Below are 17936 nucleotides of genomic sequence, written 5' to 3'. Positions count from 1 at the left end.
AAAAGAAATGTACAAATAGAAACGGCTAGCATACACAGCCCACAGCAGGTGGATGGGATTGTGATAGGTTTCCAGATTTATTCACAAAGAGAAACATGACAAACACTAAAGCCATACAAAAGATCTTGCTTACAATTGCAGGTAAAATGTTTATACAAATTGGTCATAGTAAACAAGGCTAAATATCTTTTTAAAAATCAGAAATTATAAAAGCCTATACTGCTGTAATGTAAACGAATAAAATCTGCACGAGGGTACCGAGAGAATTTATTTCTCAGTGCACCAAGCAGTATTATGGCTAAAAATTACTTCATGCACTTTCTTCTCCTTCAGTCAAAACTAGGCCACAGACATGCTAAATAGTGTCATATTACAGTGAGTAACCTCAGAAAGTAAGACAGAATCAAATATAGCCTATCTGGATGCTAATAACTGAGTCATAATACACTGACGGATAAAAAAATCTCGACACCCAGTGTGAGTTGTCCTACATAAATGAAAGTTGGAAGGCGTGTTTGTATATCTGAAAGATGTCACCTGTCCAGACTTCACACCAGTCGCGTAGCAGCGGCACCAGTGACGCCACTGTGAGGATGCGAATCAGATTTGCTTCAGACACGCATTCTAACTGTTGTGAGCTCTAGGTACCTTCGAGATCGGACACGGCGGGTTGACGTCAGTCACGAAAGGCTTAAAGACGACAAGGATGTATCGACACCTCGGTGAATTTGAGTGAGGTCGTGTAAGACGGCTACAAGAAACTGGATGTTCCTTCTGTGGTATTGCAGAAATACTCGGCAGGAATGTAGCCACTGTACACTGATCACTGGCAGTGGTGGTCGAGAGAATGTACAATTGGGAGAAGACCGCGCTTCAGACGACCGTGTGGCACTGCCGAGGGGAAGGCCGTCGTGTTCGGTACGTGCGTCTGCAGCACCAATTTGAGCAGCACAATGCCACGATGAACTGTTACAAATTGGTTAGTTCGAGGACAGCTGAGAGCCAGACACTGTCTCACGTGCACTTCACTTACCTCAAACCACCACCACCTCCTGCGACTTCAGTGCTGCTAAGTGTTGTCTGATCGAGCTGATTCTGCCTCAGTGCTCGACCTGTTGTGCTGCCATTCGTGAACACCATTCCAGAAGGTGTTTTCCAAAAGGATAACACACGCCCGTATACCGCTGTCGTAATCCGACGGGCTCCACACAGTGTCGACGTGTCGTCTCGGCCTGCTCGATCGCCACACCTTTCTCCGATCGAGCACGTACGGGACGTCACGAGATGACGACTCCAGCATCGGCCACAAACTGCATTAACCACCCCCGTGTTGAGCAGCCGAGTGCAACAGGCGACGAACTCCGTCTAGCAAATTGGCATCTGGCACCTCTACAACACCACGAACGCACGTTTGCGTGTTAGAAATTATTCTGGTGGTTACACCGGTTATTAATGTACCGGCATTTCACATTTGCAAAGGCTTCTCTCTTGCTAAGATTAATCTGTGATCTCGAAATGTTAATCAGTTAAATATGTTACCTAGACAGATGTATGGCCAAAATTTCATTACTCTACAGTAATTAATTTTCGGTGCTGCGATTTTTTTCCATCATTGTATTTATGACCCCAATGACAATCCTATTTTTCTCCACAACGGTCAAATATTTTCGAGTTTTCGATATATCTGAAGGTGTTAGGAATTAGAGCATCCCAGACGATGATACCGTATTCGTCCAAGGCACCTATACTGTGACAATCAGAAAGTACTTTTCGTACGTCACAGCCCTCAAACAGGTGGCCTCTGTCACTGGGCGCAATGGGTGGGTTCAGTTTTATTAAGTATTCCCAGATTTTTTACACATACCGTATGCTCGTGGCAGAACTCACCTCAGTTGATATAAAACACGATTCCGATTGTAATTTTTTTGCGAGAAGTGGCATGTTTCGTTCCAGCTGAACTGGAGCTGAATTTAAACTGTCCCTCCAGACCAGATCGTTCACACTTTTCTAAAACTCCATCGGGATAAAAATGAGGGCGAGGATAAATGAACAGATACACGCTCACATACAAACCTAAAGGAGCAAAATAGAAAGGTAAAGAGATTGCTATACACACTGGCTCATAGGTGGCAGAGGGAAAAAGATTAACGGGGAATTAATAGCATACACACATACCAAGTGCCTCTACCACATCTACCCAACACCCTCTCAATCTAACAAATACAAAAAAAAAAGGAAAACAGTATTCTAAAACTGGAATACATTTTCGGTTAAAACCAGATTACTCCAATGAGTTGACCTGACAGTATGTTTAAATGCAAAGTTTTCAACGTCAACGTTACAATATAGTAAATAAAGGTATCACCCCACAATATTTTTTAAAAGCAGAACAATTCGCGTTTTATGTATTAGTAGGTTTCTTACCCAATATTGCATTCCCTGTCAGCCCACAACTTGGAATCTTGAGACAGCTTTTTCCAACGACGGCACACGTTCGGTACCACATCCAGTAGATCGGTGAAAGCCACGTGGGACAAGATCATTAGCAGCAGTTCGTCTGGTAAGTCATTGATGCCCGTATGCCACATCACGCTGCCTTCAGCGGGCACGTGGCGCCTGCCTCTGTAATTGCAGCCTGAAGCCATTTTGCTGTCGGGTGGGCCTTCAGCCCGCGGCGAGGTGGAAGGAGTTGTCATGTGGACGTCTGTCAGATATGTTCGCAAGCGCTGAAATAAAACAAAATGAGTTATAAACCTAGATTCATACGAATCTGTGGATTTCAACTGCTGGCAACAATGTTAGTGAGCTGATGCTGTTATTCATTGCACTATCACTTGACAGTTTTTTTGAAATCATTTCTTACAAGTGAAAATCGTAAGTGGCGAGTTAACAGTGCGATACCATGCCGACAGAGCGTTGACGTCATTTATGTGACAGATACAAGGCTTAAGAACCAAGCGGGTGACGTTACTAGGGAAAAAAGGATAGCAAAATAAAATATCACGAATTAACACGTTCTCCACTAGATCATAGATGGTTTTGGGTAGAGAATGTTGTTCTTACTAATGACTTAAACACAGTAAAAACTTACACGAAGATTGTTCCCCTCAACGAAATGCCACTGCCAATAAACCCACATGGATCCAGTAAACAGAAAACCTACGCCACCACCAACAAAAACGGAACAGCACACAGCATGTAGGAGAACAGATGTGGAATATGGAAGATAGGAGACGAGTTATTAACAGACTTGAAGCTGCAATACGTACAACACTTGCTCGTGAAACACAATTTAGAGTCCCTATCCAGCAAACAGTTTTAGTCTGCCAGGAAGTTTCAGTTAACAACATTATGACATTATATGCAAAACTTACGACCAAAGTCTAAAACAAATACCGCATTTATCCGGTTATAAGACGAGGTTTTTCCTAGATCGGTTGTCCGAGAAATACAGGGTCACTTATATTCGCATATCGAGTAACTGCTGCTCAGGTCAACGTTTTTACATTGTTTAATAGATGAATGTAGGGTCGTCTTATATTTACAGATGAAGCTTTGTCCATTGAGGTCTCATATTCATAAAAAGGTATTTTTAACGATCCCGAACGGTAGTGTGTAGAAAACAATGCTTGCGTTCAAAGAGAAAGGGATTTATCGATATGCCGAAGCACTCGATACAATATTGACTTTCTCGATCAATCACGTGACATTAGACTCGTCGTGCGAGCGCTAGGGTTACGCGAGAAGCTATGTACTAGAAACTACGACAATCAAATGATCTGCTTAAAACCTGACAATTCTGTGAAACGCCCGAGGAAATAACATTCAATTCTATCAACTTAAAAACTTCTATTGTATTTGAACAGGTTCGTAATAAAAGTTCTCATACATATGGATACTGTATACACTCATCTATGTTGCTTTTAAAGTAAAGGTAACATTCAAACGGGAAGATGTTCTTCTTCGAAAACCATTACTTGATTCTGAACCCAAGTCAATATTTTGTTTATGACAAACTATAACGATTTGCCGCTTGGGTTGCAAATGAGAAATTCGCTCGATGTTCACGATGTGGCGACGTCATTTATCCACTACGCCAAAAACAGCGGGTGAAAGCTGCAGCTGATAGACATTTATCTTTGCCGTAGTCGGCTTGGTTACGAGTTGTATATTCTTGTTAGTTTTTGATCTGTGCTTGGAAAAAAAAATGTTATCTCATGAAAAAGCTGTTACTTCATAAAATATAAAGGCTCCCATAGTGGTGACCCCGAAAAATTGTAGCAGAAGCATAAAGAAAATATATGTACCGACGAGAATAATGAATTCAGAGACAAAAGCATGGGGCAGTGGAATCAAGATTGAAGACTACAGTCTGTTCGACCAAGGATCGCGGTCCACGCCCTTTGATTCGCCACAAAACGGAACGACAGATGTTAACGCAAAAGATGGGAGTACCTACGCGCGACACGGAAATGTTAAGCTTTCCGCGTTCTGGCCGACGCGCCCCCAGCTTTGGTTTACGCAGGCTGAATGCATATTTCGGCAGCGTGGGGTGTCTAACAACATTGACAAATTTAATATAGTGGTTTCACATCTAAATTTAGAAGTGATAGAGCAAGTAGAAGAAACCTTGTTGCAACAAAATTACTTTGTGCTAAAGGAAGCTCTCATACAGCATTATACGTCGTCACCAGATTTGCGACTACAAAAAATTTTCGCACACGAAGATTTGGGCGACAAGACTCCGTCACAAGTACTCAAAGCCTTACGTTCATTAGCCGGCCCGGAACTCCTACCTGAAGAGTCTTTACGTCTAATATGGATTCGTAAACTTCCTGCCAACATCCGTGCCGTCATTGCAGCAGAAGCAGACTTACCATTGCAAGTCTTAGCAAAAAAGGCAGACACCATCGCAAACACCTTAACCGAAGTTTCTGCGTGTTCCGAATTCAACTCCAGCCAGGATAGAGGCCCAAGAACGTGTAGTGTGATGGAATCTGACGTCAGTGAGCCAGGAACATGCAATAATACTCCCCAACAGCAGTGCTCATCGACCGAACCCACCATACAGCAACTGGCAGCACAAGTGGCAAAACTCAACGTGCAAGTAACTTCACTCCACCAGCAGCTACGAAGTCGCAGCTGGAAAAGACGAAGAAATGCTATCCAGCAGGATTTGATAGATCAATGATGCTGGTACCACAGACGCTTCGGTAACACTGCCCGTCAATGTATTCAACCCTGCAGCTACCCAAACTTACAAGGCGGGCGTTAAAGGGCGCTAACGTTCGTCAACAACAACATAGGCGCCCGAGTCATAGCGTGATTCAAAGAGGTGAAAACGCCACAGTATCTGCAGTCAACCAATCACACCGATTGTTCGTGTTGGACCTCTCTTCAGGTGAGAAGTTTCTGATTGACACAGGTTCAGAAGTCAGTGTTTATCCAAGAAAGAGAGGTGATATACTCACGACAACAACGCAACATGTGCTGACTGCGGCAAACAATTCCAGAATATCTACCTATGGTGAGAAACAGTTGGCATTACATCTAAATTCCAACTTCCATCCAAAATGGACTTTTGTGGTTGCTGATGTGCCGAGCCCTATAATTGGGGCGGACTTTTTACGGAACTACCGACTTATGCCCGACCTGGTTTACCGTCGTTTGGTGACAGTTCTCACAGAAGGGATATTGCCTACTGCGTCTTCCGCGTCGGTTCAAGTACAGTGCGATGTGCCCGTGTCTTTCCGCACGAAGATTTCCGGCTCCTCTACCGCGTCATCCGCGTCGGGATATTGTGATACGATGTCGTATCGGCAACTAAGCGGGGCGCACACGTGTGAAGACAGCCGACAGTCTTAACGATTCGTATACTGCAGGCAATATCAGGGCACTGTCGGAGGAATCACTTTTTCGTAAACTGCTTCAAGACTTTCCAGCACTTACCGAACCCGTCAACGCAACCAGGAAATGCAGACACAATACTCAACACCACATCAGCACGACACGAGGTCTACCCGTTGCCTTCCGCCCGCGGCGTCTGCCTCCAGAGAAGCTGCTCGCGGCGCGAGCTGAGTTCGACAGACTTCTAAAAACAGGTATTCTAAGTAGGTCTGATAGTTCGTGGGCATCTCCAATTCACATGGTCCGTAAAAAAGACAATTCATGGAGAGTATGTGGAGACTACAGGGCGCTCAATGCCCGCACAATTCCCGACCGCTACCCACTACCCAATGTGACTGATTTTAACAGTACGGTTAGCAATGCCAAAATATTTAGTGTGATTGATTGCACCAAATCATTTTCCCCGATTCCCATGGCTCCATCTGACATTAAAAAAACAGCAGTTATCACACCATTCGGTTTGTTTGAGTACAATTTTATGCCATTCGGCCTCAGAAACGCTGCCCAAACATGGCAAAGATTCATGCATGAGGTGCTTCGAGAATTACCGTTCGTATTTTGTTATATGGACGACATTTTAGTATTCTCTGGTTCTGCATATCAGCATGTCGAACATCTGCGGCAGTTTTTCCGCCGTCTGACAGAGTATGGCATAATTATTAACGAAACAATGTGCAGGTTTGGAAAACGCGAGGTTAAGTTCCTGGGATATTTGGTTTCAGCAGCAGGCCTGTCACCTTTGCCTGAGCGGGTTGAAGCAGTACAACAGATGCCCCTTCCCACAACTTACAAAGGACTTCGCAGATTTTTAGGCATGCTCAACTATTACAGACGTCACTTACCTAAATTAGCTGCCGCCCAAGAGCCACTCACAACGTTACTTGCAGGTAAAAATACAACAGGAAATCGTAAAATTCCATGGAGTCCAGATGCTGAAGCAGCTTTCCATGACTTAAAGAAATGTCTTTCTCGGGCAACACTACTGGGACATCCAAGATTGAGCGCTCCTTTAGCGCTCATGGTTGATGCGAGCCAAACAGCAGTGGGTGCAGCGCTACAGCAAGAAGTTGATGGCAGATGGCAGCCGCTCGCATTTTTCTCTAAAAACCTGACTCGACAGCAGCAAAAATGGAGTGCTATTGACCGTGAGTTGCTTGATATTTACTTAGCCATAAAGCATTTTCGCACATCTGTCGAAGGGAGACACTTTGCAATTTTTACCGATCACAAGCCGTTAGTAGCTATATTTCGACGAGACACAGAGCTCAAGTCACCACGTCAGTGCAGGCAAGTCGAGTACATTGCACAGTTCACAACTGGCGTGCGTCACATTTCAGGAAAAGACAACCTGGTCGCAGATTGCCTGTCTAGGAATTGTGCCAGTTTAAATTCAATTCGTTGGACCGAGTTAGCGTCTAAACAACGAGAAGATCCTTTCTTGCGCCGTCTAATAGAGGAACAGAGAACTGCGCTGCAGCTCAGACGTGTGTCTGTCCCAAATGTTCCAGACGGAATTTGGTGTGATGTAGCAAAAGGAAAGGAGCGACCTTACATACCAGAACAATATCGTCGCGAGATTTATAGTGCACTACATAACATATCACATCCAGGAGTACGAGCTACAGTCAAGTTAGTTTCCTCCAAAGTAGTGTGGCCTGGAATATAAAAAGATTGTCGTGCATGGGAGCGTGCATGCCTAACATGCCAGCGTAATAAAATCAGCAGACATGTCTTTGCACCTATTGCTGACTTCCCGACGACATCTGCAAGATTTTCACATATACATGTGGACATTATGGGCCCGCTATCATGTTCTTCAGAACAACGCTATTTGCTCACAATCATTGATCGTTTTACCAGGTGGCCAGAAGTAGTTGTAATACAAGACATTTCTGGGGAGTCGGTTGCAAAAGCACTGTTGCATTCATGGTTCTCCAGGTTTGGCGTTCCGCAAAACATAACAACAGATCGCGGAAGGCAGTTCGAAAGCCAACTTTTCCATGAACTTTTACTACTGTGCGAGTGCAACCACCTACGCACACAAGCTATCATCCATCTAGTAATGGAATGGTGGAACGACTACACCGCACGCTCAAAGCTGCATTAATGTGTAGTTCCACGTCATGGCCTGAAGCACTACCGCTGGTCCTACTCGGATTGAGAACGGCCGTGAAGGAGGACTTACAATGCTCTTCCGCAGAATTGGTTTATGGCGAGCAATTGAGGGTTCCTGGAGAATTTATCGTTTCAGCATCTACACAGCCGTTCGCCCCTGAGCTATGCACGCAATTCGCGAGACAACTCAGCGTTAGAATGAGAAACATCAAACCCACTAACCCTGTCAGACATGGAGACCGGAGAGTGTTTGTACATAATGACCTGCAAGCAACGTCCCACGTGTGGCTTAGGGATGATACGGTGCGCCCGCCGCTTGTTTCGCCTTACTCTGGACCATACAGGGTAATCACAAGAGGAAGCCACAGCTTCAAAATCGATAAGGATGGTAAAGAAGAGACAGTCTCAATTGAGCGGCTTAAACCTGCTTACACCGAAGAGGGTACACTCCTTCCTCGGTCTGCAAAATCACCCTGAAACGTGGAGGCCAAGGAAACAGCAGAGAGTCTCGCCGAGCTCTCGGTTTCAGAAGAGGACAACGAAGCAGCAAGTGCAGAACAGGAGCAGCCATTGCCTGCACCAGATGTTTTCACGAGAGCTGGTAGAAAAGTCAAGTGCAAGTTTCCCCACATACCTGGTGCACCCGGCTTCAAAAGGAGGGGGGCTGATGTGGCGACGTCATTTATCCACTGCGCCGAAAACAGCGGGTGAAAGCTGCAGCTGATAGACATTTATCTTTGCCGTAGTCGGCTTGGTTACGAGTTGTTAGTTTTTGATCTGTGCTTGGAAAATAAAATGTTTTCTCATCTCATGAAAAAGCTATTACTTCATAAAATATAAAGGCTCCTATAACGTATTAGAATACCGCGGAAAAACGTTACCAGCATTTAATCAGTTTTGGAGCAAGCTGACGAAATTCAGACGAAACGAGAAAGAAAATTAATCCAGAATTAAAAGTCTAAAGAACGAAATAAATCACATTAGACTGATTGCAGTTGTTATCGCAAGAATAAATTACAGAGGAAAGACGCGTTTTGGAGATAGTATCGAGAGAAATAAATACGTCGCGGGTTCGAGAATTGGATTGAATCGTGATTGTGATCTTTTATTATGTACTGGTTGTTGTTGTTGCACATGACTTGCACCGTGGAAGACTTTATCGTCCACGTTGCTCAAGAACAGCACTACGGAACGTTGGATGCGGCACAGTCAAACAAGTTTGGCTGTGAGCGAGCAGGAAGTACGTCGTGTTGCCAACCATGGTAATGTATACTGCATAGTTTGGTTTTTTATGAACATCTACCACATTGAAACTGCAGTTTGCCTAAATTCATTTGCATTCGAAATCGAATTGACTTTAAAATTGGACAAATACTCAACAATAGCATGTATTTCTGCAGGATATGCTAACAACCTAGATTGGGGGCCAGTGGTGTACTTACGTGTTTCGTGCGACGATGTTGTCGACGCTCACCGTGAGATATGACGGGAGTGTATCAGCTGCTGGTTCTACACAACCAGCGAGAGAGCGGCGGGCACACGATATGTTTGGAAGCAAGAGTCATTGCAACATTCACACATCAGTATCATTTACGAAACACTGATGTTTATTTTTTTTTTTTAATTACGTTCTTTTGATGGCGTCCTCCTGTACGAATACATTCGTGAAATCTGCTGTTGAGATTCCTCATTGACCACTGCCACATCTCAGCTGGGATACTGTGAATTGGATCCCGAATTATCTGTTTTTAATCATCCACAGTTCTTGTTCGAGTCGTGTAGACTTTGCCCTTAAGGCAGCCCCACAAGAAAAAGTCACAAACGGATAAATCTGGCGATCTAGGGGGCCAGGGAATGTTACCGAATCGTGAGATCACTCACACGGTTGCCGGACAATTCTCGCACATATTCCATCGATTGCCGTGCAGTGTGTGATGTCGCTCCGTCCTGTTGAAGCCAGGCCTCTTGAACGTTTGAAAAGTCGTTCAATGCAGGTGTAAAGAAAGTTCGTAACATCTCCACGTAACGATCTGCAGTGACAGTAATTGTGTTTCCCTGATCATTTTCGAAAAAATACGGTCCGATAATCCCATGTGATAAAACACACCATACTGTCACTTTACTAGCGTGTGAGGGGCGCACGTGAACGTCATTAGAATTTGTGTTTGACCAGCAACGGTAGTTCTGTTTATTCACATAACCTGGGACATCAAAATGTGCCTCATCTGATATCCACAACTTGTTTAGAAACTGTAATGCCCCTACGTAATATAATATTATTGTAATATTCCCGCTGCGAGTACCAGCGATGATGCGCTGCCGTAATTGAGACGGCAACGCTCTTTGCTGTGACGACAACGCTCTTTTCTGTGAAAAAAAAGGCATTATATTTTTTTTGTAATTGTTGGAGGTAAGGAATGCGGATTGGACGTTGTGATTTTTTGAGGTCAGGTAAGTATGCATATAGATGTAATTTTGAAGTGCAAGGGAGATACAACTTGTAATCGCAATTATAAAGAATAAAAAAATGTAATTTGTGAAAAAGAAGGTAAATATCGTCTACGAACTTTTATTCGGTGTTGGATCCCTGGGCCTTCATACAACTATTAGTGTGTTAAGTAATACAGTGCATAGTGATTTCTTCGCGAATTAATAATACTGGGAGAATCTGCTACTATCACGGTCCGAACGACGCGCAATATTTCGCCGTCTGCCTGTGTGTTCAAGACGCTCCCTAAGCGACCAGTTTGTTACTCAGAAGATATCATCATACTGCCACTGTTGTTATACCTTCCCATTCTGCAAGTGTTTCCAGAAAATCTTACGGCGACTGTGAGTATTGTAGCAGCCACGAGAGACGGAGTCTTCATCGCGAGTTGTAGCAGTTTTCTCCGACTTTCCCTGGTGTTCTCTGACAAGGCAACCTCTCCATCGCACCCCCCTCAGATTTAGTTATAAGTTGGCACAGGATAGGCCTTGAAAAACCGAACACAGATCAACTGAGAAAACAGGGAGAAGTTGTGTGGAACTATGAAAAAAATAAGCAAAATATACAAACTGAGTAGTCCATGGGCAAGACAGGCAACATCAAGGAGAGTGTGAGCGCAGGAGCGCCGTGGTCCCGTGGTTAGCGTGAGCAGCTGCGGAATGACAGGTCCTTGGTTCAAGTCTTCCCTCGAGTGAAAAGTTTAATTTTTTATTTTCAGACAATTATTATCTGTCCGTCCGATACGAGGTAACTGCGCCGTAGTATGGGGACGCTACACCTAAACAAACATCGAAACACACGACGTCAGTCGACTACAGCGCACGAAAGAGAGACTATTCCTGCTAACGAGGCTCCTGGCTGGCAGCTGACTGTTCGCTACTTTTTTGGGAGTGATTATCACATCCACAAGAAAACTTAAATCGGGCAAGGTAGAAGAATCTTTTTACCCATTCGCCAAGTGTACAAGTCGGGTGGGTCGACAACATATTCCTGTCATGTGACGCACATGCCGTCACCAGTGTCGTATAGAACATAACAGACGTGTTTTCCTGTGGAGGAATCGGTTGACCTATGACCTTGCGATCGAATGTTTTCGGTTCCCATGGGAGAGGCACGTCCTTTCGTCTATTAATCGCACTGTTTTGCGGTGCGGTCGCAAAACACAGACACTAAACTTATTACAGTGAACAGAGACGTCTATGAACGAACGGACAGATCATAACTTTGCGAAAATAAATAAAGTAACCTTTTCACTCGAGCGAAGACTTGAACCAAGGACCTCTCATTCCGCAGCTGCTCACGCTAACCACGGGACCACGGTGCTCCTGAGCTCTTGCTATCCTTGATGTTGCCTGTCTTGCTCATGGACTACTCAGTTTGTATATTTTGCTTTTTTTTCATAGTTCCACACAACTTCTTCCTGTTTTCTCGATTGAGCTGAGTTCAGTTTTTCAAGGCCTATCCACTGTGTCCACTTATAACTAAATATGTGTGTGGGGGGGGAGGGGGGGAGGGTTCGATGGGGAGGTTCCCTTGTGAGAAACGGAAACCTCCGACCGCCAACTCATCCTGTACCTAACCTGTCTCTCCTTACAGCAGCCACGAAGAAAACATATTCATCTATAACCAAATGTTTTCACAGACTGTTTGTATTAAGACTGGTAAAAAATTTCAATATGTACGCATCTAGGCAAAAAAATCAAAAGAGAGTTTTAAATGCAGTACCTGTCTTATCTGTGTCAAAGTCAAAGGTCAAGTTAAGTATTTGTTTTCTCTTTACGACGTAGCAGCTCATTTTAAAATTCATCGTCATTGTTTATTTTTGTTATTTGTTGACAGAATCCTAATCGTTGTCCTTCAGTTGTAGTTTGTACGGATGAAGTTTTAAATCAAGATGAATAATTCTGCGAAACACTCTGTCGGGACATTCAAACCACTGCTGCTCGCTTACGAATTGAAACCCGTGGGCTGCGTAAGACACACCTGCGTTGAACATCAGCGTTCGCTGGAGAAAGCACACTTCTCGGTCGTCCTGTTGGTTTCTTCTTTAGGGCAGATCCAGTCTCTTCAAAGTTATTTATTTTATCGTGCGTTTCGACGGAACGGCATCATGACGTCCTAAATTATAAAAACGTCCAAACTCCCTCTGCGCCGCTACCAAACCATCACTGTTTTCATAAAACATTTTTATGGCTAACGCACGCTGCTGTCCTTTCCACTGATCCACGATTACTGAAATGGCGGACTGTTTACTAGCTGTCACGCACACACAGTGCTGCCACCTGCCCATGGCTGGCACTACTCATTTCAAACATACCCATTATTGTGTCACTCTGTATTTGTGACAATGAAGATATACAGGGTGACAATTATTGAACTATATGAAATAAATGTAAATTAGGTACAAACTACGGCGTTCACATACTTTATTCAACATCTCTACAGATATTCGGATTTACATTATGACATGTTCGATATGCCTGCCATCGTTGGCGGTGGGGGACTGATGACCTTCGCTGTTTAGTCCCCCTTAAACATCCAACAACACCACCACCATCGTTGGCGGTGATATGGCTGGAGCAGACAAACTGCGAAATTCTGCATGACCAACTGAAGTGTCGGAACATAAATGCTGTCGATGATCTCCTGAATGGATGTTTTCGGCTGAACAATCGTTTTAGGGCTATTTCTGTACTCCTTGTCTTTAATATATCCCCACAAAAACGAGTCGCATGCGTTCAGATTCGGAGAATATGCCGGCCATGGAGGCAGGAATTCGGTCTCCAAAGTGCGCCTCCAGAACATTAAACACTCTCCTGCTTCGATGGGGTCGAGATCCGTCTTGTATGAACCAGATCTTGTCGAAATCAGGGTCACTTTGGATAATGGGGATGAAATCGTCTTCCAAAACCATGTTCCATTCAATAATCTCTGTGCAATCAAGGAATATCTCACGGATTATTCCGTGACTGGACATTGCACAGAACACAGCCATCCGTTGAGGGTGAAGGACTTCTCGATTGCGAAATGCGGATTCTCAGTCCCACAAACGCACCAATTTTGCTTCTTGACGAACCCATCTAAATGAAAGTAAACTCTGTCGCTAAACCAAACCACTAATTCCCATCATGCCCCACTGCCAACAGTGCAGCTTGAACGTCCTAACGCAAACCGTTCAGAAGTTTTGATGTTTTTATTTCGTGTAGTTCAATAATCATCACCCTGTAGGATCATGACGGCATGATGATGAAAAATATTGATACAACAGACGAGCAGTCTAAGTAAACCAAAAAGGTAGTGAAGTAAAAATTAATGTAAACAGTTTCTTTTTTCTATTTCTCCTTATAAAACAATAAATGGCACGAGTGTAGCTTAGGTGTATGTTAGCTGTTTAGGCAGAAAAAGTTTGAAATTTTGATTAGTGAGAATATTTAAAAAAATTATTTGTCCTCAAGAAACTTCTCAAGAAAAAGGGGTGTCTTTTTAAGTTCAAGGTCGTTGTATAATCGGGTACATAGAATATAAACGAAAACATCCAAATCACCATTTACATAATAGATTGATAAGACATCATACTTTAAAGCATATAAGAAATACTAGGGCTCTTCACAAGACCCAACATTTACTAATTAGGATCAAGTCTCCAGTTCTGGCCACTACACCACTTATGGCCAATTTGATGTGATTACTGAACTGTAAAGCTTCTTTTGAACACCAACAGGTATGAACAATATGAACTGTTCGATTCCATTAGATATTGAAACATTTCTTTGACTGTTCTTGTTTGGAGTCATAATTTTTTGAAAAAGTCTGTGTTGTAGAAGATGAGTTTTGTAGCGTTTCCTTTACGCAAAGCATAATCTGATTTTAGTTTTCTACACATTTAAATAAAACTGTGTCTTTTGGGAGGTAGGGCTAAGAATTATAGTTTCATTTCTTACACGTTAAATATGATACAACTCAAAAACAGTTTTCCATGTTTCTTTATTATTGACCTTGGGGCTTTTCTTCCCCCGGAGTTTTTCTTTTAGTGGTTAGAATGACTAATGTATGGTTTCACTGTGCTCTGTGTGTTTCTGAAACAAGGGACCGATGACCATTGCAGTTTGGTCCCTTTAATCTTTAAACCAACCAACCAAACCACTGAATTTCTATGGCCATTACAAGATCTTGGTTCACTGTTACGGCACAAGTAGAGACATGTGACCTATTTTGGCCACTTCTAAAAATACGTACAATGCATCTATAATACAGTTTTGGTCTACATTCTACGTAGACCAGTTTTATTTAATTAGGCATATTTGAAATATTTCTGGTGTTTTTTATATCAAGATATACCTAATTAATTGTCTTGCCTGAACATCTCATATTAATTTATCTAACCTCATAATAGTGAAATATGCTACCCATATTATGAAAATATAATGTTTTTTAGCTCAAAGTTTTGAAGTCAACGAATGAATAAGCAAAGTTAAAACGCACAAGAGACTATTGTTGATGGTATTATGGCTACTACTGCAAACAAGTTGTACAATGCTCCAAGAACATTAGTAAATAAAATTTCTGGTCGATCTCCACAAGAATGTACAGTGCACTGTGGCCTACGTTCTGTTGAAAGAGGGAAAATACGAAAATAAAAATAATAATATTGGTGGGTTTGGTTCTGGACTGTTTCAACATGCGATTTCCAGGTAAATCTCCACATATCTGCCTTTTCAATAGTTTTTGAGCAGATACATAAAGTTCGAAGGCTGCATTAGAAACAATCAAACTTGAGAAAAGTGATATCGTGGCTTTCTTAAGAGAGGTAAATTTTTGTCACAGAAACATGGTATAGGTTAATGGGACTCGAGATTCTTCTACAGAGGACAGAAATAAGAAATTGATGCCAGAAAGCACCTGAAACGCTGAAACATAAGGATATGTTAAATGACCCTAACAGAGTTTTTTATGTGGATAAAACCTTTTTTCTGGCTCCTAAAAGGGAATTAAACATAGATTGTTTCTAGGCCCATCATTACAGTACTTTTTGTTTAATTGTTTTTCTGTTTCACTGAATTGCTGTAACTTTTATCTCCTATTTTTCAAGTAATTTTAAACTTTTTGCTATAGTTAACATATAGCCTATATCGATCTGTTCTTCAGATGGTCATAAGTGGTTTCCCAGCACTACTCTATATGGAACAGATAATTTATCAACCCACAGCCCATCTTGTATTCATATGCCAGTTTACAGAACATCATTTAACTATTTATTATTGATGAGCATCCTACTTCCTGTAAGTAATTTTCCACGAGTAACCCACTGCTGTAACTCTTGTACTCTGCTTGCTTAATGTGCCTTGAGACACATAGGAGAGTTGAGCATTTTTAATCTTCACTTTATCTTAGTCACAGCACAAGCTCAACTGACAAAAATGTTCAATACTTCTTCAAGTTATCTCCCCTTTTCCCTGTAATCATAGATACCCCCACAATCACTTTTGAATCACATTAATTTAGATATATCATTTAATGCATGAGTTCTAAAGGGTGGGACCTTGTGTTATGTACTTCCAAGTGTGGGAATATGTCTTTTACCTTGTGTTATGTACTTCCAAGTGTGGGAATATGTCTTTTTTTTGTAACTGTGTACTCACACTATTTATTCAAATATTGTGCCACTTCAGTGTTACCTTGCATCACAGGCTTTCAATACTAATACCAATTTAGTAAAACAAGGCACCATGGCTGTTGAAAGATGTGCATACACGAAGTGAAAACACACACATGTAAACAAAAAAAAGACATATGTTTTGCAGAAGGAGTTTTTCTGTAGAAACTCCATACTTCACTCATAAATATGTAAAAATGTGTACAATATTATGTAATTTGTACAATGTTATGAAAAGTATGGACTGCTACCCACCATATAACGGAGATGTTGTGTTACAGACAGGCACAACAAGAAGACTGCTTCGTTTTGTTGTGCCTGTCTGGGACTCAGCATCTTCACTATGTCCTTTTCATAATGTTATGAATATTCTATCCTGGATTTCCCACTGTTTAAAAATGTCTACAGTAGTTTCCAACTGAAGTCTCTACAGCTGGATTCTCTTTGATGGACCACTCATCAGCAATACAGATGTGTCCGATTCCGCCCATCTACTTTGATCTGTGTTGGTGTCAAGATGGAGGACACTCCTATTTCCAGTACATACAATATGTCGTCCATAACGTCACTAAAATAAATGTCGTTGTAAAATCCATACCAACTAACATACTACCAAATAGCATCGAACTATTAACCATATGACGAACTAACAATTTCAAAACGGAAAAGAAATCAGTTGCCAATAACTAGCAACAAAAAAAAAAAAAAAATAAGTCACTGTCAAGTTAACACAAAATCCCAAAAGATCGAGTGTCACACAGATTTAAGTCACTGCTGCACTAACAACATTCACAAACAATTCAGAAACACTAGAGTACAGATTAAGTACCATCACTTGTATAATTCCTGTAGATCATCCATTTTCCTGATTCTTAATTCTGGGACCAGTTCACCAATAACGATGTTAATAAAATTCAGATCAAAGATAAGTGTCTGAAATAGTAGTATGCACACAGACAACAGAGGGGCACCAGGTGTTAATGCAGATTTTCCAGTTTTTTTTTTCCTCCAGAGCAAGTGAAAATGTTTCTCCACAAAACTTCTGACAACAATAACACAGCAGTGTATCCAGTATGTATAAAATTCTATTGGCTACCTTGGATACTCGCAAGAAGCAACAATTTGCATTAGACCTAGAACTAAGTTTGTTTTTTGAACAAATTTGTTTCTCTTAAGATTACAGAAAGAGGGAGAAGAAAACTTACTGCGAACCCACTGCTAGACATACACAACACACTTCATAGTTCCGCAATTTTTGCCTTGATCACAAGATTTATATGAGATGTCAAATGTTAAACTGAAATGTTCACCGAGGAACAGTTCCATTGCACCCAAAACTGTGCACCACGGGGCAGAAACTAAAATTATTTTCCTTCTTAATTTAAGTTCTTCCTTAGCTAAACTTCTTGCCTGCAGCATTCCTTCAACAGATGAACAAGATGTAAATTGGGGTGACTAGGAGCTTAACAACAAAAATGGCAGCAGGGGAAGATGAAATATCAGTGGCAAGGATAGTGAAGACTGCAGTGCAGACTACAAAACCTTCAGCACTCATTGAAAATTTATCCTTTAGTGTTTCCTTTGCAGTTAAGGTACCAAAAGTGAGGCAGACGTAAAATATAAAACTGCCATCCCATATCACTTCTTTCTGCTTTCTCAAAAATATCACAGGAGCTGATGAAATTGAAAGTTACTATTTACCCAGCCAACAATGAACTTCAGAATTGCAGCCATCACGGTCTCTGTCCAGTACGGGAATTGCGCTCATAGACT

The 17936-nt window shown here is 42.1% G+C and overlaps 1 protein-coding gene across 3 annotated transcripts in view; it reads right to left on the bottom strand.

Moving 5' to 3' along the window:
• Positions 1-17936, bottom strand: part of LOC124622522 — a 242915-nt gene that overhangs the window by 112261 nt on the left and 112718 nt on the right. For 2 of the 3 annotated variants that reach the window (XM_047148253.1, XM_047148254.1), the window contains exon 2: positions 2425-2726. The exons of the other annotated variant lie outside the window; for it this stretch is intronic. In XM_047148253.1, the coding sequence (XP_047004209.1) occupies positions 2425-2696 (272 nt within the window). In that variant the 5' untranslated portion in view covers positions 2697-2726. The remainder of the gene's footprint in view (positions 1-2424; positions 2727-17936) is intronic. 3 annotated transcript variants of the gene reach the window in all.

The sequence above is a fragment of the Schistocerca americana genome, chromosome 7 (genome assembly GCF_021461395.2).
Source record: "Schistocerca americana isolate TAMUIC-IGC-003095 chromosome 7, iqSchAmer2.1, whole genome shotgun sequence".
NCBI lineage: Eukaryota > Metazoa > Arthropoda > Insecta > Orthoptera > Acrididae > Schistocerca > Schistocerca americana.
Note: the sequence above shows the minus strand (reverse complement) of the source record. Positions and strands in the feature narration are given on the sequence as shown.